At 40.8% G+C, this 27581-nt stretch overlaps 1 protein-coding gene across 1 annotated transcript in view; it reads left to right on the top strand.

Moving 5' to 3' along the window:
• iqsec3a (IQ motif and Sec7 domain ArfGEF 3a) overlaps nucleotides 1-24157 on the top strand; it is a 103841-nt gene extending 79684 nt beyond the window's left edge. The window contains exons 6-14 of the mRNA XM_040146976.1: nucleotides 347-469; nucleotides 5655-5821; nucleotides 7657-7796; nucleotides 12624-12749; nucleotides 13976-14075; nucleotides 14248-14406; nucleotides 16704-16796; nucleotides 18576-18619; nucleotides 23597-24157. Of these exons, the coding sequence (XP_040002910.1) occupies nucleotides 347-469; nucleotides 5655-5821; nucleotides 7657-7796; nucleotides 12624-12749; nucleotides 13976-14075; nucleotides 14248-14406; nucleotides 16704-16796; nucleotides 18576-18619; nucleotides 23597-24157 (1513 nt within the window). The remainder of the gene's footprint in view (nucleotides 1-346; nucleotides 470-5654; nucleotides 5822-7656; nucleotides 7797-12623; nucleotides 12750-13975; nucleotides 14076-14247; nucleotides 14407-16703; nucleotides 16797-18575; nucleotides 18620-23596) is intronic.
• Nucleotides 24158-27581: the final 3424 nt, after the last annotated feature.

Here is a 27581-nt window from a genome sequence, read left to right as displayed (position 1 = left end):
TTAATTACAGTCATTAAGATGCGGTTGTCAGGTAATAGGGGGATTTTCTGCTTGAAGGGATTGCATGTGTGTGTGTGTGTGTGTGTGTGTGTGTGTGTATATATGTCTTGGCAGCTGTGGCACAGAGAAGATAGCTGGGCCCAGTCTTATCCCTGATGTCTGTGCGTGGCTAATACCTGCAGTAAGCAGAGTGGCGCTGTGACCGGGAAGCAGAAGAGTGGACTTCATCTTTTATCTTGGGTGTCCATCCACAGGTTCACCCATGCCACCACTGAAGAGGCAGCCGCTATCATCATCCTGTTACATTGCAGTGATATCTCATCCCCTCCCTCTCTGTGCTCCACAGCTGTGTGGTGGATGAGATGGACTTCTCAGGCATGGAGCTGGACGAAGCACTGAGAAAGTTTCAGGCCCACATTCGTGTCCAGGGAGAAGCCCAGAAGGTGGAACGTCTTATCGAGGCCTTCAGGTAATTAGAAAAGCAGCAGTTGCTGAAATAATCTGGGTTTATCTTGCAGTTTTCTCACTTGTATTATAAAGGGAGCAAATTAGCTGCAGTTTCTACAGAATTCCAAAAACCAAATTTAGGTATTGTTTTCTTGTCCTATTAAGCTGACAATGTGAAATGTAGGGAATGGATTAAAAAAAAATGTTTGTCTGCAGTAGCTAACTACCTAAAGAAAGTAACTCCACTTTATTTCCTAGGCTAAGGGCATTTCATACCAAATTGGTTTGTAGGTTATGTTAAAAAAAGCCCCGTTCACAGCTCGGACATCTGTGAGGCATTTCCCCAGTGGAAGCAGATGTTACCATACCAGAGTGTAGGCTAACGTTACCGGCTCTTTTTCGGCTCTGCTGGTTTTGGGGAAAGTTTACACTCCACCAACCCACACCAAAACTCAACCGAGAAAGCGTCGCCAAGCAAATTGGTTTCTCATCCCTAAAGCCTTTAAAATTAAAAGTGAACATTCTGGTTGAAAATATAATAATAAAAATATATAATTGAGCATAAATCTGTCTTGCTTTGTTGTGAGCCAAACAGTTAAACAGGCTTATGTTAGAATGATTGACAGTCTGTTAGATTTTTTTCTTATCATACTTATAATTTCAGGACAAACTAGAGCTACCCTGCAAAACAAGAACACTACTGGGGTGTTATTTCTATGTCTTCATGGATAATTAACTGGTGAGGATACTAGCTTTCTAGCAGGGACATGAAACTAGCTTCAGTCTTTTAGCACATAACCATCTACGTAGCCATAAGTGCATATTTAAGACCCCTTTTACAGAGTTCTAGTTTTAAACTATTAGGCTTGAAAGACTAAAACGTCATCCAGAGACGGCATTTTCAACGAACTCGTGAGCCTAACGTTAGCTCAGATAGTTAGCTAGCTACATCTGATACAGTCGTTAGAGTCCGCTAGCGACAGTCGGCATTTCTGACGACAGAAGTCGACAGTCACAGCGATAAATGAGAAGCATGATTTTGTCTTCCTCTGTCAGTCACATTAAGGACCCATTGTTTCAAAAGTTCCGATGAGCTTTGAGTGGCAAGGCTGCCACCATCGCTGTAAACTGCAAATTTGCCACGCGTGGACGAAAATCTGAACAGGCAAATGGTCAGTCACTTGTGAACACGCATGCAAAAAGCATTGACCAATGAATAACAAATGTATTAATATTCACAAACATTATGTGCAGGAAGGATAGATTCTAGAAAGGACCATCATCTTGCAGGTTATGCAAAATAGCTTTCATTTGTCCTACTGGTTCATTTAGTTGCTTGCTGTAATGTAACTCTGGGTGTGTTGATATTTGAGTGGGTGTAAAAAGTGAAATGAAATGCTGTCACTCAAAGAATTACCTCAGGGCCAAACATTTCTTGCAGTGCTTTAAGAAGCGGTTCACAGGGTTTTTTTTGATCGCGAAATATGCCTACATCAAGTTTGGAAGGCGTGCTGAGAGATACAAATGTGAATTTGTGATATTTTTTTTGAGACATGTGAAATCAGCCCTCTCTTTTTTTTTCTTTTTTTTTCCCCAAGCGTGAAAGAAAAAGGGAAAGAAAGAGGGAACATGAAAACATGCAAGTGTGACAAAAATTTAATCGGACAAAATGGACAGCCGGCCATGCACGCACAAAGAGGCACACACATAAAATACATACACTATATTTAAGGAGTAATGGAGAAATTTTGGACTGTTAACCTGTATGAACATAAATATGCACGAATTTTGATAACTGCCGACATTATAGAAGTGTTGAGTCACACTGTCTCATCCCACCAAACACACACACTTCTTGCCTTTCTTCTTTCCTACAATAAATGCAGCTCCCATCTGAATAGCCAAGCAGCATGTAATTTCTGGCCACAATTTTTTGACATGGGGACAATTTGCGGTGCAGCTGTGGCGCTGCGTGTTAATGCTAACTGTTTGCCGTAGCCCCTCTGGAGTAACAACCACCTGTCACAGTTATTGAGGTGCCCAATGAGGAGAAAAACGTCAGTGGGCAGAGAGGTCGGCACTGGTAATGTTTGGAACATCAGGCTGGCCCTGCGTGTTATCGGGAGCAAGAGAGGGGAGGAGGGGGGCAGGGGTGAGGAGACATGAACTGGGAAAGGAAGGAAGGAAGGAAGGAAGGAAGGAAGGGGAGAAAAAGGAAAGAGGGAGGAAGGTTTATAAATAACCAGCATTGCATAACCGCCACTGCCTCTCTGTGCCTGCCTCCTCTGCTCCTGGGCTTTGATATGCCTCCAAACACACATACGTACACACGTACACACGCACACACACACACACACACAGAAAGAGAGAAATCTCCCAAGTAAGTGAAGGGGATTTGAAGCAGCAGTGAAAAAGAGTGAGGGGGAAAAGTGAAAAGCAGCCAGCAGCCCCAGTGTCTGCTGCGTCAGTGTACTAATGAATGAGCAAATATGAGCCAGGTCCCGGTGCTGCAGATACGTTCGGTTTACGCTTCCCATTTCTGCTTTACACTGTAATATTATATTTATAATAGATACATATAATGCAGCTTGCGTCTTACGCCTAAATCCAGCCTCAAAGAGTACATAATTACTGATGTTTTGCACCATCCTTAGCAATCTGTAACAAACGCAAAATTGGTTTGGAGGACAGCAGCAGCAAATTGCCAAATTTGAAGACTGCCAAATCCATTCAGTGAGAAGCATCATGTGCCACTTCACCCTGTTGTTTGTTTTTTTTGTTTGTTTTTTTTAAAAATTTATTTATTTATATTTTGGTTAGTCATTTTCAGCTTCCTCTCTGTGCAGCGTAAGAGCACACTCAGATAGAGAGCAGCATAAACGGAGGTTTTGCACTGCATGGGGCTGCATTAGAATTCACAGACGAGGGTGTAATTACTGGTTGCCGTCAAGTCACGGTTTTCATACACTGAGATGTGAATAAGCATCTGTGTGCAGCCCTGTGATTATCATGCTAAAAACAAATCCTGTATGAGGGATGCCTCACACACACACAAACACACACACACACACACACGTATATCTAAGTAATATATAAATGTTATTCACTTCATTTATATCATAAAGCAAATAATACATCATGATTAAATTGCTTATCATGCTTTCCATAATATTGTTAGTATACAACAAAGCCAAATAAATTGCTGCATTATAATGCACTAACCCAATAATCACCTTTAATTTCCTTGATAGAGAGCTGATAATGCTCGATAAAAACTTTTATTATGTTACATTAAAAAAAAAAAGTTTGAACTACCATTTCCAATTTCAACGATGAACTTTTAAACTCAGTAAATAGTGTTTGTTGAGAATAATGACACACTGAGTGGTGTCGGCAGACTTCCTCACAAGCTGCACCACGGGCCCCAACAACCTCCACTAAGAAAGTAGGGCAGCCTGTATGTTGCCTGAGAGGCAAAATCCAGGGCAGTTAAAGAGGCCGCAAATCACTTGCTACTGCTCGTATCAGCACACTCTAATAACTGAAGGCAACATAGATGAGCATTTAACAATTTTTCATGTTCCAGGTCAACGCGGAACTTCATCCACCTAGATTTTGGTGGTTGGACAGTAGCAGGACACAGTTCAGTGGTCTTTTAGCTCAATCAATGGAACAGACTGTAAAAATGAGGGGGACACAAACAGGTTTTTAAAAAGCAGAAACTGTAAACTTATATAGAAATATATAATACAGGGATATATGAACAACCTCAACCTTTGTTTTTCCTATTGATAATCTTGCTAGGCTTAAACAGTGTTGGACAGCACATAAAATGTGTGCGAGAGGCGGTATAGAACTCCTGTACGCATACCAATGTGTGTGTGCCTTTGCTCGGTCCCAATGAGATATTAGATTCCAATCATGTGGCTCAGTGGGTCTGTAAAACGGTGCTACAGCCCCAATGTGGAAATGACCTAATGATTAAAGTAATGATTACAGGATACACTCCAATACAGGGTCCACACACACACACACACACCTTCTCATTCTCCTTTATTCTTTATATCTCTGATTACTCAAACACAGGAGACATTGCACAGTTTTAATCATCCCCTAACCAGCAAGTATCCATGCACTTCACGGAGACAGAAAGAATTTATCTCTCTCCTTTGGGCACTTCTTTCTTAAATACACACACACGTATGCCAACACCCAAAGTAGCTGTCTACAAATCTGTTAGATTCATGGCTTCAATAACCACATGACACAACTGCATTTCCATTCTCTGCCTCTTAAATTAAAGGGGGTGTTTTTCAGCAACTACATCAAACTGAACTGCCTCGGTCGTGTTGTTTTGCAGAAAAAAAGTGCCTAAGTAAAGGATTAAATATTTCAAATGTCATATATCTTCTCTCCGGCATCTTAACAACCTGCATAAATCCAGCAACCAGACCCATAAATGTTGGAGGACGTTTTCGCTGGACTTTTTCAGCATTTGGGTAGTGTCTGCAAACAAACAACGGGAGGATTGAACTTGGGAGATTATTTTGCAAACAAAACAATCAGAAGGTGATAATAAATCACAGAAGTCTCTTAAAGTCCCCTAATTTCCTGTGTAATTCATGATCCATGTAAGCATCCATTCCAGTGGGACAAATGTGTTTATACAGAGAGAGACAGTGTTTCAGCAGAGCACCTGCTGTGAGGTTCATTGTTGCTGGGGGGCAGTTAACTGCTTTCAGTGAAGCCACAAGCAAAATTAAAGCCATAACTCTTTATTTCGGTGTAACACTCTTGTGCTCAGCTTGTGTTAGGGCATTTACGAGCATGTTGTGTGTTGAAGGATGCCTTTAGTGTCGGAGGATAATGCATTATCTGTGTCTTTTCTTCAATCTGTTATCCCTTCCCGTTTTTCCTCCTCTGCCTGTCCCTTACATTTTTCTAATTCATCTCTCTCTGTATGTTTCATCCCCTTTAACTATCTCTTTAACATCCTATATTCCTCTTCCTCCCCCTCTGTCATTGCCCCATGTTTGTGTCCTCTGTCATGACACATATCTGTTCCTGATTGAATTCATCCCTCCCCTTTCCACTTTCTTTATCCTCGTTCACTTTTCCCTTCTTACATTAAAATTCTCCTTGTTTCTCATTCTCCTACCATTTTTTTCCCCTCTGACTTTCACCCTCTTCTTCCTTTAAACCGACAGCCAGCGCTACTGCATGTGTAACCCCGACGTGGTGCAGCAGTTTCACAACCCGGACACCATCTTCATCCTGGCCTTCGCCATCATTCTGCTCAACACCGACATGTACAGTCCAAACATCAAGCCCGACCGCAAGATGTTGTTGGAGGACTTCATACGCAATCTAAGAGGTAAGAGGGACAGCGTTGCATTTGCCTGCGTGTGCAGAAGCACGTTAGGGGAGTTAAAGAGACATCAGTGGATGTGAGTCAGTGTCCACCAGTGTTTGGATCCTTATCCAAATCTTCAATCAAATCTTCCTACATACAAGATAGGGGTTGCACTTCTATACCTGCCCGTCGAGCTTTGCGCATCCAGGGCTCATAGCAACGCCAACAGAGAGCACCTGTCATTCTTGTCGCTAATAGTCAAACAGATGCTAATTGGCCGAGTGTCGGGGAAGAGACGGGAGCGTTGTAGTTCTGTTCTCCCTCTTTGGAATCTATTAGGGAATACTGCGGTCGATGCAGAACATTTTAATAGATTCATCCCCACAATTAAATTAAGTTGGAAAATCAATTTCGGCATCTTATGCAAATTATGCCACTCTCTCTTGGCTTTTCTATTTGTCTTCTGCTCAGTTTACTGTGTTCTCTCTGTCTCCATTCTTTTATCTTGTTTTGGCTCAGTCAGAATATGAGGCTGTCTGTTTATTCATCTGCCTTTCCTTGTTTATATTCTCTTGGTTTCTCTCTCCTCTTTTCTCCTCACTCATGTTTCTCTCACTCACTGAAGGAAGAAGAGTTCACTCAACTAATTGGCTGAGGTGAAATCCAATTATGCACCAGAAACCAATAGTAATGAAGAACCACAGAACATTCATTATCTCAATTAAAACAGACTGGCAGTGTCAGAGCTATTCCACAATGGGCCAACAAAATATAAACCGGCTTCCAATATAAATTAATCCAGTATGCCAGCTCACTGAAAAATGAAAACTGTACTGTCTTAGTTACTGGATCCATTGTTTGTTTCTAGAGATGCCATTTCATGGCACTCCATCCAATAGTTGTTGCGATATTCGAGTCTGAATAAAGTGGTGGATCCACTGAATGACACTGCTGTGCAAAGAAGGAAGCAGGGAAGCTACGAGCACAGTACAAAAAAATGGGAGGACTGACAGAGAAAGAGCATAAGAGAGAAATTCAGCAAAAAAAACAACAACAAAAAAACAAAAAGAAACAAACCACTTATTAATCTGACACTTTACACACATTTCCCCCAGGGTCACCCGCCCGCCCCCTGACTACATAATGTGCAATGATGTCTCAGCAGTGTCCCAGGGTGCCTAACTGTCACCGCCATCACTTGTGGCGACTTCATTTTCTCCAAACACGTCCTGCCCCATTGAAAACTCAATGTACCACACCACGCGGTACAGCTGTGCCGATATAATGGGGAGCATCTCGAGGGCAACCTTTCAACCTAATGGCATGCAGCTCTACCTGCGTAAAAATGCCACGGTCGTGAGCAGCGCTGTGTTCCAGACAGAAAATCGTCCAAGAGCGAGGCGGGATGTTACCCTTTCACTTGCCAATTAACCTCCTATCGCATTGCCTTCTGTTATTACTTAATGGCGACAGTGAGAGGTAGAAAGTCAAAGAAGCACAGATGAGGAAACTGAGAGAAAGAGCTCTCTTTTGCTCTGACTTATGATTTTTTTTTCTTCCCCACCCTTTGCATGTCAATTAACAACGCAAAACAAATGTGTGCAGTACAGGCCTGTGTACAGTCCGATGCATTTGAATTTTTCTGTACATGCATGTTTTTCTGTGTCTCCTCCTGTGGCAGTGACACATCCCCTGCCGTATGAAAGCCAGAGTTGACACACTTTGGCTCCCTACCACTGTTAAAAAAAGCAGTCACTCCATATTTTGCCCGATGGAAAAGACTGTCCGGTAAAATTAAAAGCAACCACCCTGTGACGTGTGTACACTTGTGCGTAATCAGTCTATTCTTGTCTTAGGTGTGGATGATGGAGCCGATATCCCAAGAGACATGGTGGTGGGAATCTACGAAAGAATACAACAGAGGGAGTTGCGCTCCAACGAAGACCACGTCACCTATGTGTCCAAGGTGGAGCAGTCTATTGTAGGCATGAAAACGGTAAGCACGCTGTGGCAGAAGTTGCGTCATTAGACTCAGCACTCTGGAAATAATAACCAAAACACTGACGAGTTAAAGAATAAATACATATATTACAATATATATAGGAGACAATACCTTTCAGGGGTCAGAAGTCAGAAAAAAGAAGATTATACATAAAAAATATATATATATGCCTCTCCGAAGGTCAACAGATTTCAGCATTTATAGTATTCCAACAAATACAAAACTACACATGATTGGCCCTCTGTTCCTTCCATGAGATACTCATCCAATGGCAAATTTGCAAGCCTTAGAAAAAGTTGAGGTGGGCATTTTAACAGCACCCTTTTATGGCATCTTTAAAAGATCACAAGCATCAGGTCACTAGGACAAGATATTTCTGGGACCCCCTGTCCAGCAATGGGCTAAGAATGTATGCACAGCCAGTATGTGGTACTTTTAACAAAAGGTACAGAGGCATACAGAGGGCGCAAAAACACACAAAATGAATGATATGAATGATAAACCTATATGCAAACAACTTGTTCTATACCTGTGAGGACCTTCACTGACATACTTTCTTTAGCCGTTAACCAAAACTACATCGCAAACCCCGTCCCCTGCTTAACTTTAACCTAAATCATAATAACCTTTAACCTGCTTGAGTTGAGGTTTTTGGCCACTTAGGGCAGCACAAGTTGAAAAACAACACAACACCTATTGCCCATTTATATATTCAGCAGACACAGAGCAACATTATCATTCATTTGGAGTCATGTTTGCAGCCGCCTGGCGAATGTACGGCCAAGATTCACTCGTTACAAACTCTCTACCACCTCCTGAGGGAAATATTTATTTCCTTAGTTGCTAAATGCACCACAAAATTTCACCAGCCAGTTGCTGACCGCATCTGTCTGCCATTTGGTGCTGGGCTGGTAGAGTGCAGTGGGTTATTATGAGGTTTTTTTTTTTTACTGAAAACAGCTGCAACTTGCGTCTCGAAACAACACTGACGAGAGCAGTGGGACGGAACCTGAACATTAAAGTTGCAGGCCATAAATGCAAAACATTGAGCTAAAAGACACTAAAACTTCTACAGCTCTAGGGAACCGGAGCATTGAGTAATACTGTACCTCTATGGGTTTTGTCATTCTAAGTGATTCCTTTCACATTACACATAGTAATTTAATCCACTGCTAATATTAAAGTGTGGATTAGAACAGCTTTAACCCTACTGTGAAACCAGGTCTAAACCCCAATCAGCCTTTTGAAGATGAGAGGACTAGCTAAAATATACACTCATAAATATAGATATACAGTAGACATACTGAATAAGAGTACACAAACACCTTGAAGCAGTTCATTTAACTTAAACTGATTTGTCCGAGATAGACGTAAATTGATGGTACAGTAACTTTAACCTTAGCAGACACTGTAAAAATTTCACCAGTTGTTTGATATAGATATAAACAGAATCAGTTTTCTAGTAAAGTTTTAAACAGCAGTTGTTATATTTTTAGTGGCCGACTGTCCCTACACCCCTAGAATACATTTTTTTTTACAAACGAATCTCAGGAGATGAGTGAGTTTTGCATCAAACGAACTGTGATTTTAAACTCATTATTCAAGGCCTCATCACTATCACCTAGCCTTAGTAGCATTAGCGGAGCATATTTATTAGCCATTAGATGTCTCATCAGCAGCATGATCATTACTTCAGGTCATTACTCCAGCTAGATACGTCATTAAGCACCGCTGTCATTAGACTCCCATTTTTGTTTTTTGTTTTTTAACTGTTTAAGGTTAAAAGCCTTGGTCAGTGCGCACGAGTAGAATAATGCAAGTGGCTGAACCCAACACTGGAATTTCTTTCATTATGAGTCAACCTCGGAGATGAAAAATGCTGGCTCACACATTGACTTGTTGCTACTCAGTTCGTTTGTTGTATTAATATTCCTGTGCGACGTGTTGTGTGTTTTAGACTTAACAAATCTGAGACAGACACACAGGCAGAAGTATTTAGCTTTATAAATCGACTGATTACACTGATTCATACGGGAATGTGCCCTCTGTGCCCACTCAAAACACTGAAAGGGTTTATAAAATACTTAAACAGTTCAGGGAATATCATTGCACCAAGGTCTTCCAATCCTTTTTTCATGAAATATAGATAAAAGTTGCCACGTTTTTTTTTTTTGCCATAGACTCTATGATAGTCAACACGGTAAAACATATTGCATCAACATACAAGAGCTAGTTTGAAATATTTCTCCAAAATTGCTTCTGGAGTTAACATCAGTGTTGGTTTGAGATTTTTAGTCATGCCGGCAGCCTAGCTCTAGGGACGGCAGTGTTGGTCTGTGGGTCCACTGGTCGGACCACTACTTTAGTCCAGACAGAAATATTTCAACAACTATTGAATGGAGGGCCATAAAATTTTGTGGTTGAATCCAGAGGATGAATCCTACTAACTTTAGTCATCCCTTTGATGTTTAAGCCCCACCAAGAGGCTGACCTTTGTTGTTTTGAAAATTGACAATGCGGTCCAATTATTGGACCTCATTGTTGTCCTGGGAACTCATTTCTTTTGGTTATTTTTAAATGATTTAACTTCAATATTTATGTTTTATTAAAATACAAAAGAGTTTACAAGAGCGAATTCCAGTGTCTGCATCATCTCTATTCATGATACTTGAGTTCCCCAGTCTCTACAATAGCCTTCATAAAGAGTTTTTGAAATTAGATGTTTATTTAGATGTATAATGATGAGATAATAGTAGCTTGAAAAATAATAATAGCGAGCTGATGTAATCTAGTGACTTTTCGAGTAGCTACTAGCTACTTTCTGTAGCTACTTTCCATTGAAAATAGTTGGTAGCAGTATAACTATACACCTGCAAAACTAATGACATTTCCATCAGCCTCGGCTGCACATTGTAATAGTGGTAATTAGCAAATGTTGGCATGCTAACACGCTAAACTAACAAGGTGAACATGGCAAACCTGTTGCCTGCGTCTTTTTTTTTCCCTTTTTCTTTTTTTTTCTTCACCCTGTGCTATCAAGTGTCTCTCAGTAATGGATGAGTAGCCATAGGCTGACAGAGGGAGTGTTGTCATGGCCAAACCAATGGTAGGCTGTAGTGACAAGAAGTGGCTATTGCTGCCCATGTGAGCTGTCTGCCATAAAAAAGAAAGACTCAGTTTCTAAAGAAAAAAAAAAACAATCACAGCAGGTGTCAGAGTCCCTGTATTGTGGATTATAAATTTATTATGCTAAGAGGGATATGCCCACCTGAGAATGATTTTTGTATAATGTCTTTCTCCATAATAAGAGTGGTTGATGTAAATATTTGATGACTTGATTAAAGGCAATTAATAACCCTTCTTGAATGTGATGAAATAGTATCCATATTTTTCCTCCTGTTCAAATATTTGATATGGACAGCATTTATAGAATCAGTTTTTGTTTAGTCATGCAATGAATTTTTTAATAACTGTATCGCCAAACTCTCTTCTCAAACTGTCAGGGAAGGACTGTTTTTGCTTTGTTTTCTTTTTTTAAGGGGGGGGGGCAAGCAGGAGGCATTTCAGGCTAATGATGTCTTTACAAGTTTCTGACATTAGTGTAATGAGAAAGCAGGCCGGCTGTGGCAGGATGGGCGGGAGTCTGTTTACCCTGCAGTGATGAGTGATGAGAGAGCAGGAAATAGACAAAGTCTATGGGTACACTCACTGCCTTTCAAAATCATCCACAGGGAGCAGAGGGAATAAAAATCAGAAAAACGCACACAGATTCCACATTTACCGACTGCCATTCAGTGATGGAACACGGAAAACTTGACGAGACAAGTCGGAGAGACAACAGTGCGAAAGGGGCGAGAACATGATTAGATCACTCTCCGAAAAGGCATGAGCCATTTGTGCAGTGTAATCTGCTTAAACTCGGAAAAGCACTCAAGTCCAGAAGGAGAAGCTAGACCTCTAGGGAGACAACTGCCGCATTTTGTAAAAGAAAAAAAAAAGATCCTTTACATTAGACCTCCAAGTGCAGGGTACACATCCAAGAGGATATACAATAATTTATATTTAGGCCACTGTAGATTGTAATATACAAACATTAAACACTAATCAGTGATCAGATACTGAAGAGGAACAGCTTATAGCAGAGATTACACAAAAACCAAAGGAAATGGAAATATATAGCTCTCCTCCATACACCATTTACTATCTATCCAAAAGAGTTTATTTAGCCATATTCATCATTACATTTTATCCATGCTTGGTCAACCACATCTTTATTATAGTTGAGAAAATGTTTATAAATCAATAGAAAGTGTTCACTGGGAGACTTAGAGATCCTCTCCAGACATCCGAGACATAGTGTATACTTTTATACTTCATACTATGCATATTTGAGTAATCATTTGGGTCTGACATCATTTTTCCTCAAAAAAGTTCAATAATCTTGTCAGATCCTAAAATGTATAAACTGCATTTATGCACATGTTGTCCTCATGTGACACTCACCGTTACCTCCGGCTCTGATTAACATTTTAAGATTTGCTTTAAGACTCTTAGATCAGACTTCATGTCACTAATTTGTCTCAGCCTACTGGCTTTTTCTAATACTTGAGTCACGCACCTCTCAGCCTTTAACCCCAGCGACTAACGTGTACTTTCCTGCTCTAGCCAAAAGTCATTTGTATTGCAAGTCTCCCTGTTTCACTTCCATACTTTCCCCCACGGTTTTTCAGGTCCCAAAAATGATTTTTAAGCCTCTCAGTCATTTAAATCTGAGTGACTCAGGATCTTCTTTTACCTGGATGCGTGTTTCTGTCTCTGCAGGTTCTCTCTGTCCCTCACAGAAGATTGGTGTGCTGTAGTCGACTTTTTGAGGTGACAGACGTCAACAAGGCCCAAAAACAAGCAGCACACCAGAGAGAAGTCTTCCTCTTTAATGATCTAATTGTGGTAAATAAACATAAAGCCTTATACCTCAATTAAATGGGGAATCATCACGAGAGATTAAGTGTAATTATTCATATTTGTTTTTTCACGTGTTAAGTTTTTTTTAAACCCTCCCTCAAATGTTGTTTCTACTGCACACAAGCTTTAAAGCTGCTTATTTTGTTGTGACAGCTGCAATGCGCCATCACCTACTTCGAATGTGAGCCATTTCCCAAGGCTCCCTCTCTTCTTTTATGTTGTTTCATAACTCAGACCCTTCTGGCCATTTCTTTTAATAATAGATAGTAGCAAATGCAGTGTTGCAGTGTACTCATAAGCAAAGATCTGTCCCCTACAGAGGCGCAAAGGGACAGTAATAAAGTGTGTTTTCACTTGGGCCACAGCACAGATAAGTTGTTCACTTGGTCCAAAGTCGTGTAGATTAAGGAATTATCAAAGGTTTAGTGCTAGGCATAATTAATGGGCTCATTGGAAGCCACATAGGGGTTATCTATCTAAAGTATTTAACTACTCTCATAATTATGTCAAATATTGATCTAATGCCAACAAAACACAGCAAAGAAAAAAGCGACATGGCCAATCCCCCCCTCCCGTTTCTACCGAAGCATAAAAGTAATTGGTAGCCAAAAGGCTGATTTTGAAGCAAGTGGAATTCTATTCATTTGGTACTAAAAGTTTGCAGTGCGATATATTCCAGCGAGATGTCAGCTTTGAAAGCGGTGCGGAAATTGCCTTTGAAGAATTTTATTATGGAATTAAAGTGATGGGGACTTTCCTTTTGAATTTGGCTCCTTCTCTTGCAGCTTGAACTTGTCCAGAAGTGTTTAAAGTGCCGATGGGATGTATTGGTTTGATACACCTTGTCTGGTAAATTATGCCCTACAGTAGCGCTGCAAAAACAGATTTGCCTCATCTTTCTCTGCCTGGAAGGTGGTTCCATAAAATCTCTAATCCATCCTGATATAAACTTGCAAAAGGTGTTTTTCATACAAATTAGAGACTAGCGCACAACCCAAAACACTTTGAAGATTGTACTGTACATCAGTAATGACCCAGTTTGCTTTTTGAATGTATTCTAAATGATCAAAGAGTTGTTCTGTGACATGTAAATCTCAGTGACAATCAAAAAGTGTCGAGACCACTGAACAAAACTAATTTAACGGGCGATCCCGTCATTCAAAGCTGTTACTATAATTCTGGTTTCCAATTGTTTTTCTCATCGTCTGCAGATCTTGAAGCTTTGTCCAAAGAAGAAGAGCTCTGCAGCCTACACTTTCTGCAAGGCTATGGGCCTACTTGGCATGCAGTTCCACCTGTTTGAAAATGAATGTAAGTCACAATGTCTTCACCGCAGACAACTGGCATGAAAAAACATGATACACCCAATGTTTACACCAAATACTTTTGACTGAATAAAGCATAAACTGAACCATTTTCAAGCATATTTGAAATACCTTATTATCTTTTGTCTCAGTAACTCAAATTCCTCTGTGCTCCCCAGACTACCCTCATGGCATCACCATCCTCTCGCCTTTTGGCTCAGACAAGAAGCAGGTACTTAACTTCTGCGCTCAAAGTGCTGAGGAGCTGCTGAAGTTTGTAGAAGACCTGAAGGAATCAATCGCAGAGGTGTCAGAGATGGAGCAGATACGCATTGAATGTAAGCGCCAGCCCTGACATGTCCCCCCCCGATAAGACAATGAAAGACTCTTAACATCTGTTACGTCCGTATCACACATTTTTGTGCCTGTATTCGACCTTCCATACACTGTACTCTTAAATGAAGCAGAGATGTTCACAATGAACAAACTGATTCTGCGGCTGGAGGCTACCAAATGAAAAATTGTGGTGTGTCAGTAAGAAGTAAATTTGACCCAAAAAAAGACAAAAAGAATTAGCTTATAAACCTGATTACTTATGGCTAATTTTTGGGAGTGTTTAATAACTCGATGTCAAGCTCTTCGGTCTATTTGACACAAGTCTTGTGGCTGAATGTATGTGCGCATGTACATGTGTTGGCATGTGTCCACCAAGTGAAACTCTTGCATGTATTCCTCATCTGGCGGTGCACCCTGCAACAAAAACAAGGGTCGACATCCTATTATATTTTGGACCAAATCAATCATCTCCTATCTTGGAAAGTGGGAGACTACAGTGGATTCTTAGATACTCTGTGTGTGAATCAATTGGTCCCTCAGATAGTAGAGGAGTCAGAAGTCATCTTTAGTTTTTCTATTTTTTGTGAACTTGTAGTCAGGATCCCCGTCGTGTTGGTGCAGACTGACTTGCATTTTCCTTTGGTGCACTAAAGCTGAAATAGACTGCCGGAGGGCAGGGAATCGGAGGTAAAACGAGGCCAGTTTTCCTGAAAGCAGCCAGGCATCTCAGTTGTTTTTGGTTCGTGTGCATATGAAATTCTCCAGACAAGACGACATGCACATACTTAGACACACATGAGAAACCTGACTATCCAAGAGCCTGGCTCCTGCCAGAAGCCATCAAAGAGAGCATCCGTGCTGGGATTTGACGCAACTGCATTACCCTTCACAGAGAGGGAGGGCCAGCAGCCCGGTGAGAGCAGGCAACGACATATGGAGACAGGCAGGGGTTGACAGAAGGAAGTAATTTCTCTCTCTAGAGTGGAGCAACGACAGACAGCTATTGTGCACAAAGACACAAACCAGTGCACACATACAGTAAAATTAAGATTGCATGCTGGGGCATATTAGTAAAAAGAGACACAAAAATAGCTCACACTTGTTCTCAAGACATAATATAGGAACAAAATATGGAACAAGAAAGAGCTCTGGCACATGCTCAGACGAACACCACATCTTCCTTTCTCCTCTAAGAGCTTTTTTATTGTTATTGTGGTGGCGAGCTGACTTATATTTGGGCTTCTCCTCTTCAGAGGTTGGAAGGAGAAATTACAGTCTCTGTTTATCTGGGAGGTGCCTTTTTCTCCTGCATCTGGCTGTTTATAATGAGGAAACGTCATTATGGAATTGATCGTTTTAATTTTGTCCCCATCTCACTTTTTACAACCAGAAAAAAGTAGCATCTCAGAGCACAATTTTTCTGTTCCCCTCTCAGCTGTAGTGTATATATTTGGTTACATAAGTTAGACATTAACAGTGAGTTCTACAGGGCCTAACTGTAACTTTGGTCAGTTCCCATGTTTAAATAAAAAAAAGGTATGTATTGAATTGGTATTGCTCCAATTAAACTAAATTATTGGAAACTTTATTCCTCATATATGTTGAATTGCATCCTTGGCTGTTTAGAACGTTTCACATTTGGCATGTTTAGCTGCCTTGTTGTACACTGACTAAAAAAAGAAAGTCTCTATACTCAAGGTTATACTAGCGATTGATGGGAAATGTACCAGTTAAACACAGTTATTTCCAGTAAAATTTGGAATAAATTGGGAAATTATCATCAGGAAAATACAGACCTGTAAAATAAAGTTACCATTACATTTATTTATAGTTCCATCTGATTCTTTTTCCAGGAGATTAACTAGAAAAAGAATGTTTTTGTTTTCATTCCCCGTCAGATATCTGTCACACTTCGACAAAAATGAAATGGAGGACATTGTGTACTGCAGCCTTAAGGTGTCACCTGGCAGTTTTGCAGTTCAGCATCAAAATTGGAATGCAGCGTGGTGTCGGAGACAAAACAACATTTAGTCATCATGATTGGAAATGACATGCAATTACCATCAAGTGTGAAGTTTAATTAAGGAGATGGAAAGTCCTGCTTGAGCTTAGAAAAGGGAGTGGGAGGGGGGGGCAGAGAGCCCGCGTGTGCGTGCGTTTGTGTATGCACATGCTTTTGAAAGAAAGAATTATACCCGTTGTTGCCGATCTTACCCCATCACCATCCATCTACCTACCTCCTTTGCTCTGTCATGGTGATTATGATGGATGGATCATTTCTGTCTTCTCTTCTCTGCAGGGGAGCTGGAAAAGCAGCAGGGAGCCAAGACACACTCAGTAAAGAATAACGGCACACAGCTAGAGCTACGTGGCAAACAGGGCTCCCCATCAGGTGTGTGTGTGTGTGTGTGTGTGTGTGTGTGTGTGTGTGTGTGTGTGTGTACTCTGTCACTTATTAATTTTAAAACCCACTGTCGAGGCCTTGGCCACAGTTGCATTAATGTGCTGTGGATAACAAAGTTGTCTCGCTGTGGTTTTTATGCATTGATCAATAGGAAAAAGAGGACATGTTAGATTTTTAAAACACGACTAGTTGAGAACCTCATATGTGGCTGGACCGCGTATGATCTATGTACGAAATTGAGGACATAGTTGAAAACTGCTGTGGAAGAGCTGTAAACAACTACATTCAGTGGAAAGCGGGTAAAGTCTGCTCGAAGTCACCAATGGTGTAACTTCCCTCAGTCCGTCAGCGACAGACAGACATTCACGTTTATAGGGCTGGCCCCGATGTTGCCGTCTTGCCGAAAAGGGAGTTACCTCTAGAATTTTAACATGAAAAAAATACTGGATTACTAAAGATTTGTGCTATAATTGTAAATATTGTAAATGAGGCAATTCGCTGTCTGCTAAGCCCTTCGTATTTGTTACTGTGTGGTAGGCACTCAAAATTCTTCTCATTCTGTCCTCTGCACCGAAGTAGAGAAAACCAGTCTTCTTTTTTCTAGCCAGTGATCGGTTATTTTGCCATTTGAAATGTAAAATTGATGAAACAAATTTTAAATCGCCTCTCACTTGCTAGGTAACTAGCTCCATGATTGGGCTGGAAACGATCTCGGGCTGACTTGTTTTAAAATGACAACCATGTAAAAAGGGGTCTTAATTATGCACTTGATGGATATGTACATGGTATTGTACCAAAAGACTGAGGCTAGAGCCAGGTCCCTGGAAAAAAAAAAAAAAGTCAGTATCCCCAGCTGATTATCTGCATAGAAGACAAAGGAGCAGCAATGTTCTTATATAGGATTGTTAACCCTAGTATAATGCAACAGGATAAGGAAACTAAGATCAGACTGTTATTTTGATCTAACACGATCCCTGTTTGGATGTTTAGCGTTGGCTTACTGTAGAAAACATACTTGGACAAGGAACAGAGGTTAGATTTATGCTTTATTTGCTTTATTGTTTATATTTGCACTTTTACAAGCCGCATCGCTATTTCGGGTAATGAGTGTGGCTGGATTTTCTGGAGTTTACCTTCCCCCAAATCCCCAAAGAACAGGGCAGGGCCACCAACATGAACAGGAACTCTGATGGTGTAGCATGTAGTACCATAGCCGCACAAAATAATAAAATTAATAATGAATAACATTACATTGGCTTTCTACTGCAGCTAGGAAGCTACTTAGCCGGGCATGCTAACATTCGCGGCTCACGTTACAGCAAATGAAAAAAAAAAAAAAGTTTATTCCATTCCTCTTCCAAAAAGTGATGAATCTAAAGAAACCAAAAGCTTGACAGGCCCTCCATGCCTAGTTACAGTTGCTAAGGGAGGATTGGACAATCATTGTTTGGGGGAGAAGGCTCAGCCAATGGGCCATTGCTAAAAAAAAAAAAATGGCATCACATTGTAGACTAGACTTCAAAGTATCCAAATACATTATCCCAAAAGCTTGTATTCTGTGTGAACGAAGCATGATTTCATTAATTTGCCGCTCATATCAAACCAGTGCAGTTTATCAAACCTTAAATTCCTTATCTTCATCTTGAAATAAGTGGACTGGTATAAAGTGCCTTATTTTAAAATGTAGTTTTTATTCATGAAAAATATAAAGATACAGACACTTTGCAGCCACTTTTGTCCCTTTTTCTTTATTTTTCCTGCTTTCAGGAAACCAGGAGGTAGATGACAGAAGTGGACACAATGCAGTAGAGGTAAGTGCTTAGTGATAGGGCCATGTCCCAAACAACAGGTAAGTCAGAGCAGTAAGTCATCTATCAAGGTAGGGTGAGATAGGAATTCCCAGGACTAGTGTCATATCGTATCCTTAGGGCTAGAGGCGTCAAGCAGGAGTGGGTGAAGAGTGCATGAGAGAAGCGAGTGCTGATGGGTAAAGTGCTGCGGGCATGTGAGGTAACCCAACCGAACTAAATATGAGATAAAATGACACCTTTGCCGTACAAAAATAAAAAAGACGGTGGTTCGGGGAAATCAATAAAGTCATAGTCAGAGGCTTAAATATTATCTGCAAGCCTAAAAAGGAAGAGGTAGTAATTAGTTTTACAGGCTAAGGCAGAAGTTGTGACTCCTCTAGGGCCGTTCAAGAAAAAAAAAAGAGAACGTAGCCATTGCTCAAAGTAGCCGAAGACGTGTGGAAGACATATACTCTGTGTGTGTGTGTGTGTGTGTGTGTGTGTGTGTGTGTGTGTGTGTGTGTGTGTGTGTGTGTGTGTGTGTGTGTATGCGAGTGCGCGTGCACACATCCAGCACCGAGACCTTATTTAACACAGTAACATGCAGGCGGATAAATTTAACGCTCATTTGACCCAGGCTCGTCACCTCCCCACCCCTTGCCAGACCTCCGGGGTAAACTTCCCATGCGAACATTTTGTGAACGCAAGAGAGCAAGCCGCACTACAGTACCCATGGGGTTTTTCAGTTACCATCTTAGAGGCATCAGATGAGCTTTCCTAGTCATTACTGTGACAGTGGAGTTGGGGGGTGGGGTGAAAAAACACACAGGGTCAGTTTGACATTAAGGGACATTTTAATTCCACACGGCTCACTGGTAATATGTTCAGCTGTAAATCTTTACTCAGGAGGCGGTTAGAGCAGAAGTAATTATATATACTTAAAACTGAAAAGGTTTCATAGCCATTTCATTTTCATAGCCATAGATGTCCGTAGAATGACAATAATTAGAGAAAACATGCCTTCATTTCTGCGCAAGAGATATTTAAACTCGTGAAAATAAAAGGATCTTTTTCTTGTGCCATGGAATATCTGCTCATTTTATGCATATAGGAGCTCTCTTTTATCAGGCTTTGGGTGCTGATAGTAGGGGGCTGTGATCAACTTTAATTTAAAAGAGCTTGATAGCCTCTTGTACTGTACAATATTATCTGAGATTTTATAGACGTCAGGGCGTACTAAATACAAAAGCCACTAAACCACTCCAGAGAGAGAAAAAAAAAACAGTAAACTAAGACGCACTGTCACCTCACAGCAAGAAGGTTCTGGGTTTGAACCCTGGTTTGGCAGGGGCCTTTCTGTGTGGAGTTTGCATCTTCTCCCCATGCCTGCATGGGTTTCCTCCGGGGTACTCCGGCTTCCTCCCACAGTTGGTATAGCTAATGGATCGATGGATATCATCACCTGCAGTATAGCTTTAATCAATTCCAATCCAAAAGAGGATTTTGATCTCTCTATAATATGGGGCTGACTTGAGGGGCTTTCCCTCTCCCCTATTTTTTTCACCCATGTTTGCACCTCAGGTCAGTCTTAATGGTTGTCGGAACTACCTTCACCAGCCATCTTCCCCTCCGCCACGCAGCCTAGAGTAAATGTCAGTGGCTGGTGGGGAGCCGTTAGCTGTCGAAACACATTTATCTTGGAAACCGGGAGGGTCACTCAGAGAAATCCTGCTTATACTAGAAGCACAAATATAGGTTTGCCTGAATCCCACAGCAAGCTGTTAATCATAGAAGATTTGATAAGTAAGGTGTTGAGATTCTAATGTTAGAGTGTGGCCCAGAGCAATAAAAATAATAAGCCGATAGTTTGTGCTGAAGTTTCAGAATTGCTGGTTAGTTGTAAAGAGTTCTAAGGAAATTGAAGACAGTCAAAATGTGCAATTTACATTCCCCTCAATTTTCAAAAAACTGTTTTTCTCCCCATGAGTTTGACACAGATGATTCAGTTTTATTTGTGATTAACTTATGGGCAACAATGATATAGAGGCTTCGTTTGCCTTGGGTTTTGTCTCCCATACTACATAGAGTGTACACCCTATCCTGTAATTGGTGGAGTCAAGAGGAGGACTGAAGGTACCAGTCTTGGCTTGGACAGAAAAAATAAATAAAAATAAAATAAAATTCTGCTATTTCTTGTGCATGTTTTTTGGGTAGAAAATTTAAAAATAAATCTAACATGTATCTAACATGAAGTCTATCATCAAAAACTTCATTTGATTTTTAGTGGGGTTAATATATATATTTTAGCCTGAAGAACCTCTAAATTTATTGCCCCCCCCCCAACTTCTGAAAACCAACTCCACACACTTAAGACAGACATGGTAATGGACTGTCAGTCAGCAATAACCAGAAATATGGTGGAGCACATGTTTAAATAAAGAATCATTGGTTCTTGACGTGTCAAAAAAAAAAAAAAAAAAGCCAAAATCAAACATGAATCAAAACATCACAGAAGAGGAAAGGCAGGCAAACAGAGGCTTGGGTTAAGTCATAGTCCTTTTAAACCCTGCCAGCTTCTTTCCAGGTGTGACCAGTCCAGCTAACGATCCACCCGCTCTGTCCACGAGCTTCACAAGGCAGGAGAGGTGGGCGGCCTCATCATAGCAAAGTAATGTCAGCTGCCCTCCCAGATCCTCTTCCCAGTCTAAATCACATGTATGTGATTTGTAAACAAAATGCCAGTAAGGTACTTGAATAAAACTACCGGACTTAAATCGATTTTTTTAAATAGATGCCAAGTAGTTTTTCTGTTGTCTGTCTGTTTGTTGGACAAAATAAGCCATTTGAAGATATCACCTTGGGCTCTGGTGAAATATAATGGGTATTTTTCACCACTTTAATATAAAATGATTAGTAGATCAATCGATAAGGAAAATAATGGTTAGCTGCAGCCCTATTATGAATCAAAACTCAAGGGTGCTGCTTGTGCTAGTGCTAGTCTTAAGCATTTTGCCAGTTTGATCATCAGAGTTAGCCAAGATATTTTTGTGTGGTTAAAAGGTTTGATTAGAGCTGTGTTACTAATGGTATGCCATTTGATTACCATGGCTTTCGCTCACATTAAAGTAATCCCAGAAGTAACCTTATTCAGAAAGGATGAAATAGCCTTGTTTCGCCGAATTTTAGGAACCAAATAACCAAGTCTGGCAAACAAGTCAGTGTTTTACTGTGAAGGACACTGTACAACCAGCAGTGAAATTTTTTTGGTCATCTGTGGAACAAAGTCATTCTTTCTCCTTAGAATTCAAACTTTTGAAAGGCACCATAAAGTCAGAGAAATCCTTCATTCTCCATCTCAAGTGCTTCAGAGCTCAGTGATACTGTACTCAAAGTATCTGTGCTGAGTTGTCAAGGAGAAATAGTGGTTGGCAGATTGAATAGGAGCAAATGTTAATGGAGTCCTTTCACAGAAGCATTACATCAGCTGCAGTAAGAGATTTGGAGAACACTGCTGTAAGCCCTCTCTTACCTCAGATATTTCACATTAAAAGTCCATTACAATGCAGCAGAATTACTGTTGACCTAATTCACACAGTCACCATTTTGAAGATTTTTGGTGGGAACCTATATTCTTAACAACACGCTTACTGTACAACAGATCAAAACTTAATTTAAAACTAAGATCTTTAGTCAGAAATTTGCTGCAGTCTGGGGAACAGCCTTGATTGCCCTAAAGTAATGTGTTAGCAAAATTACAGTACATAGCTAGCCTGTACTGTAGCTAGCTTGTACAGTAGGTAACAAGTCAGCTAGTTGAAAAAGAAATATTACATTCTTCACATACAGCTGTTTTCCTATGTGTTTTCCCAGGGAACACTAAAATGACAAGAAGATTAATATAGTTAATAAGCTTAATTTGTTTGAATCAGCCCAATTTTTAAACATAGCTGCTGTGTGAATGTTAATGTAATACTTAGCCTGAAGTCACAAAGTCCCCCATCCCACCCACCCACCCAAATGCTGAGCGTTTTCCATATTAAGTTTGAATTTAAGTATATTTAGGTATAGTCACCAGTAATTTATGCTAAATTTAACCTTGTTTAAGGTGACAAACAGTAATGCTAACCCTTGCTAGCCATTAGCTTTTGATAAATGTGAAAATAGCATGCCTACATGTGCTGTGGTTTGCTTACAATTTTGACAGTAGTTTTTTTTCTACCACACACTATATGCATTTCAAAATGTGCTCATTCAGAGAAATTTGATGATACTCCCTGTATTTTTGTTTTGACATATGCTTTCTGAGAAATACAGTGTAAGGTAAGGTAGAATAGGCTTCAAATAAAGGGTGTAAAGTAAAGATACAATAAAGGAACACAGACAGCAGAAAAAAAAAAACACTGAGGGAAGGAAACAGAAATATAGAGAGATAAAACAAATGTGACATCTGGAGGTTTGCATTCTAATGAGTGTTGCCTGTGGACGTCTGTGGTTGTCAGTCTGCTCACCTCCTCTCCTCCTCTTCTTCCACTTCTCCCTCTTCTTCGTATGATCTCCGTCTATGTTCTGGTTATCCCAACCCCCAAGCCTCCTCGTGTCTGATGTCACCATAGTGCCACACAGTGGTTTGGAAGGGAGACACAGGGGCCCTCAGTGTCCCCTTTGGAACCACCGGGCCCCTTCTGTAGCATCGCACCAAATCTCTTATCCCCATTCCCCACCACTGTCCTCCTGCCCCCAGTCACACGCTGGTGTTCCCGGCATCCAATCTACTCTGTTCCCACTTCCTGTGGTGGCGGAGGGAGGGGAGTTTACAGTAGTCACAATGATTTTACACCTCCACAACCCCTAACACCTACGCCCCCACGCATGCCCTGTGTGTGTGTGCTGTGCGTTCACCAACCCCCCCAAAAAAGAAAAAGAGGGCTTGACGGATTGTAGAGGAGGAACCAGTTTTATAACATTTGATGCTGTTCTCTTGGCTGTTTTCTAAACTAGGTGTCAATTCACAACAGGCTTCAGACGTACCAGCTCAGCAGCAGCACGGCTCGGAGTCCCGAGAGCGTGGCCCTTCTTAACCACCGGGGGGAGCTGCTTTTCCAGCAGGGGCCCCAGGGGCTAATCCAGGGGCCGGCGCCTCCACCTCAACACCCGCAGCTGCAGTCAGCGGCGAGCACCCCCGCCCACCACCTCCACCTCCAAGAGCACCACCAGCCCGCTGTCAGCATGGCTGATCTGCGGCCCGAGACACTCATCCAGTGTCAACAGATCGTCAAGGTCATCATGCTCGACAACAGCGGCCACGGACGCATGGAGGCCTTCCTCAGCCACACGCCCACACACCACCACTACCAGCATCACCACCACAGCCACCACCAGCTCAGTCAGTCGGCCATGTCCACCCCTGTGCGCTCCCCGGACGGCTCCCACGGCAGCGAAGGCCACCAGCCCCCACTGCCTCCCCCACCTCCACCTTATAACCACCCGCACCAGTATATACCCCCAGATCCCCGTCTCAGTCTACACCGGACCCCAAGTGGCTCTCGGAGCATGGTGTAAATAGATTAATTAGTATTATTCCCTAAAACACACACACACACACACACACACACACACACACACACACACACACACACACACTTATATCAACCCCCACCCCTTCTCTACCTATTTAAAAGTACATAATGTACATATATACATACCAATAAAAGAGCTATAATGAAAAAATGAAATCACACTTATATGCATATATTTAAGGAAAAAATAAAGTAAAGAAAAAAATCAAGGTTTTCAAAGAGATAAGGAAAAGTGCATATATAAAGTTTTACTTGATTCCACATGTATTTTGAAATATTATGTAGTTTTAACAAATTTCTATAACTTTTTGTCAGTTTTAACTCTTGCTAGAGAAAAACTCACAGATATTCAGTTTGTGGATGGATTCCTTGTAGTTGCCGTATTCACCACCAACAACAACAACAGAAACACGTGAATCCCTCAAACATTTTTTTTTTTTTTTTTTTTTGATTGCTCCCGTAATGGATGGACATGCTCCAAGGACCTTCCGCTTCTGTTCGCTTCTAATCATCCCAAAGCTCATGCCTACTGTGCTGTATGTGCACGTGCGTGCATAGCTGACTCTTACTGAAAAACGTGCCAAAATACATACGCCTCCACTAAACACTGACTTCTTTGCACTTGACTAAACGCTAGGGCTAGAAGAAAAGAGAGAAGAAAAAAAAAAAACTCCTCCTTTGCTTTGAAAAAATAGTCTTTTCACACTTCTCCCTCAAAGAGCTCAAAAAAAAAAAAAAGAATAACAAAACTGATAATTCATTAAAAAAAAAAGCTGTCTCCCCATTTGCACTGTTGCTGATTTATTTATGTGATGGAGAGCCTTCTCTCTTCTTCTCTGCCCCCCTGGATAAAAAAAAAGAAAAAGAAAAGACGACATCCTCCGATAAGCTGCGTTTGTCATCTGCTCCTCCGTTGTGTTGTGGCTCTCTATCATCGGAAAACACTCTCACTGAATTGTCACTCTCCATACATCACTCTACAGTTAAGGGTGACAGGAAACAAAGGCGACCAATCACATGGATTGCTGCCAAACCAAGAAGTCAACCCAGGAAGGTTCTGTTGATTGTTGTTTGTCTTTTACTCTTCATATTTAATATTGTCAATGCTTCCCAGGAATTCTCGCCACATTTATCTGCTAACGGAGGGAAACTTTTTGCATATTTTGAAATTGTTTGAGCTTCTGAAACTGCTCTAGGACTTTTCTAAAACTACCAAAATTTAGCATTCACATGTAATATATGTACAACACAGTGTGCAGCTATCTGTTGTTTATGAAATGCTTCTTCACTTTTTCAGGAAATCACCGTGGATTTCCATGAAGATGCTCCTGCTACAACTGTTAAATGTCAAGATCTGTGTTTATTTTTAATTTGCGCAGAGCATATTCCACTTGTGCGTGTTTTTCCGTCAGTGGATAAATGCAGGACTAAGTCCACCCACGAGACATCCAGACACTGTCTCTTTATGTCAGTACAACTCCCGGGTTTTGTTTCAGCTCCTTGTGACTGTTTTCTCTTCCCACCTAACCTTTCAGTCTGACATTTTCAAAAAGGCGGAAACTACAGAGGCACACACACAGCTTATATTGCAAATGCTGGCATAAATGGTATTGTTTGTGCTATTGGCTAGCCTGCTTTAAATGAGAATGGAACAAAAAGAATGCATTATCTGATCTCTTTCTCTTTCACTCAAGCCCAGACTGTAAATACCACATTGAAGCAGTGTCAGAAAGGACAAGCGAGCTACCTTTAGCCCCTTCAAAATGCTATTGCCCTGCAACGCGTCCTTCATTCTGAAATAGGTCAGCGACTGCCCCAGCCCGAATGTGTCCATCTTTTAGACATAAGCCCAACCAGGTACTGTGGAATGGATGTTTGGTTAACTCTGCTCCTGTCCGACCCCCATCTGTCCGATTTCTTGATTTCTTATCACAGAGTCACCGTGGGGAGGTTTCTGTCTCATTTTTCTGTCCTTTTCCACTCATGATTTCACCCAGCTTAAAGACAGAGGTTGCAGAAAAAAACCGTCTATTGTTCTGGCTGGCAGAGATGATGTGTGTGTGCGTGCGTGCGTGCGTGCGTGCGTGCGTGCGGGCGTGCGTGTGTGTGTGTGTGCGTGTGTGTGTGTGTAGCATCCTAATTTTCCGATACACAAATCTGACCTCTCTTCTGTTCATTCCAGTAATTGCTTTTCTTATTATTATATAACACAATAAGAAGAATTAGTGCTTTCAAAATGAATGAAGAGCCATTGTGATTGTTTTCATATTTTTACTGGCTATAAACAAACTTTTGAAAGCTACATAATAAATTTTAGCAAATAACATCCATCATGATAGTTCAACTATTATGGGTTTTAAATTAATGGACGATGATTGTATGATTACTCATTTATTTGTTTAAATGAAATTTCAGATATAAAGTTATTCTTTTCTCATGCATGACATCAGTTTGGAGGCCTATTGAATTTTTTTGTGCATGACTGAATTTGCTGTGGGCACACTAGTCAGAGATGAAGATAACGAATTAAACGAAAAATGATGAAAAATAATGAAAAATAATGAAATGAAAATACTAATTTACAATAGCAAACATCCCTTCCCCATAGAAAATGGATGTGTTTTGTCTGCTGTCAAAACGTGGCCATTTTTGTTCCCCTGTCTTTCACCACCCTTTGTATGATTGCACAGTTTTACCTGCTTGACAGTGTGTTTAAGCAGTTTGGGAGATAGACATGCTGTGTGTGCAATAAGCATACATACGAGGCACACTGAAAATCACAGGTTAATGTTTGAGAGGACACCTATGTAGCATTTCTGGGGTGCAGCTTATGATATGGAAGTGCAGTAGTTTGCTAATTTACTTAAAGAAACTGAGAAAAAGGGCTCTGCAATACCAGTGCACTGCTTCATGAATGACGTGGATCTTGTCTGGCTCTTCAACACTGTGTTTTCTCATAGTAGTTTAAAAAAGTTACAATAAGTGGAAATATTTAGGGATAGAAAGGTGGTAACAGATAAGTGTAACAGATATGATCCATCACTTCCCTCAGTTGACTTTGAATCCCTCTCTACCTGTCTTTGCAGTATATCAACATGCTATTAAAGATGATTTAAGTCTATTTACCACAACGGTTTGCTTTGGTTCTTGGATTTAATTGGTTCTATGTACTCTTAAAGCTACCATTAATCAACACTATTTTGAGTTGAATGAAAATTATGTTCATTTTTAAATGACATGTCACACAATGTTGGATTTTATTATGCATTACAACATCAACCCAGACTCATACTAGTTAACATTTTGATTTTCAAACAAAACTTTCCATATATATACACAACAAGTAAAAGTCTAAACAAAATGATATTGTTCTAAAACAGCACATTTGTCATATAACATTTTTCATG

Source organism: Xiphias gladius, chromosome 2, assembly GCF_016859285.1.
Source record: "Xiphias gladius isolate SHS-SW01 ecotype Sanya breed wild chromosome 2, ASM1685928v1, whole genome shotgun sequence".
NCBI lineage: Eukaryota > Metazoa > Chordata > Actinopteri > Istiophoriformes > Xiphiidae > Xiphias > Xiphias gladius.
This window is presented reverse-complemented; position numbering and strand designations above follow the sequence as displayed.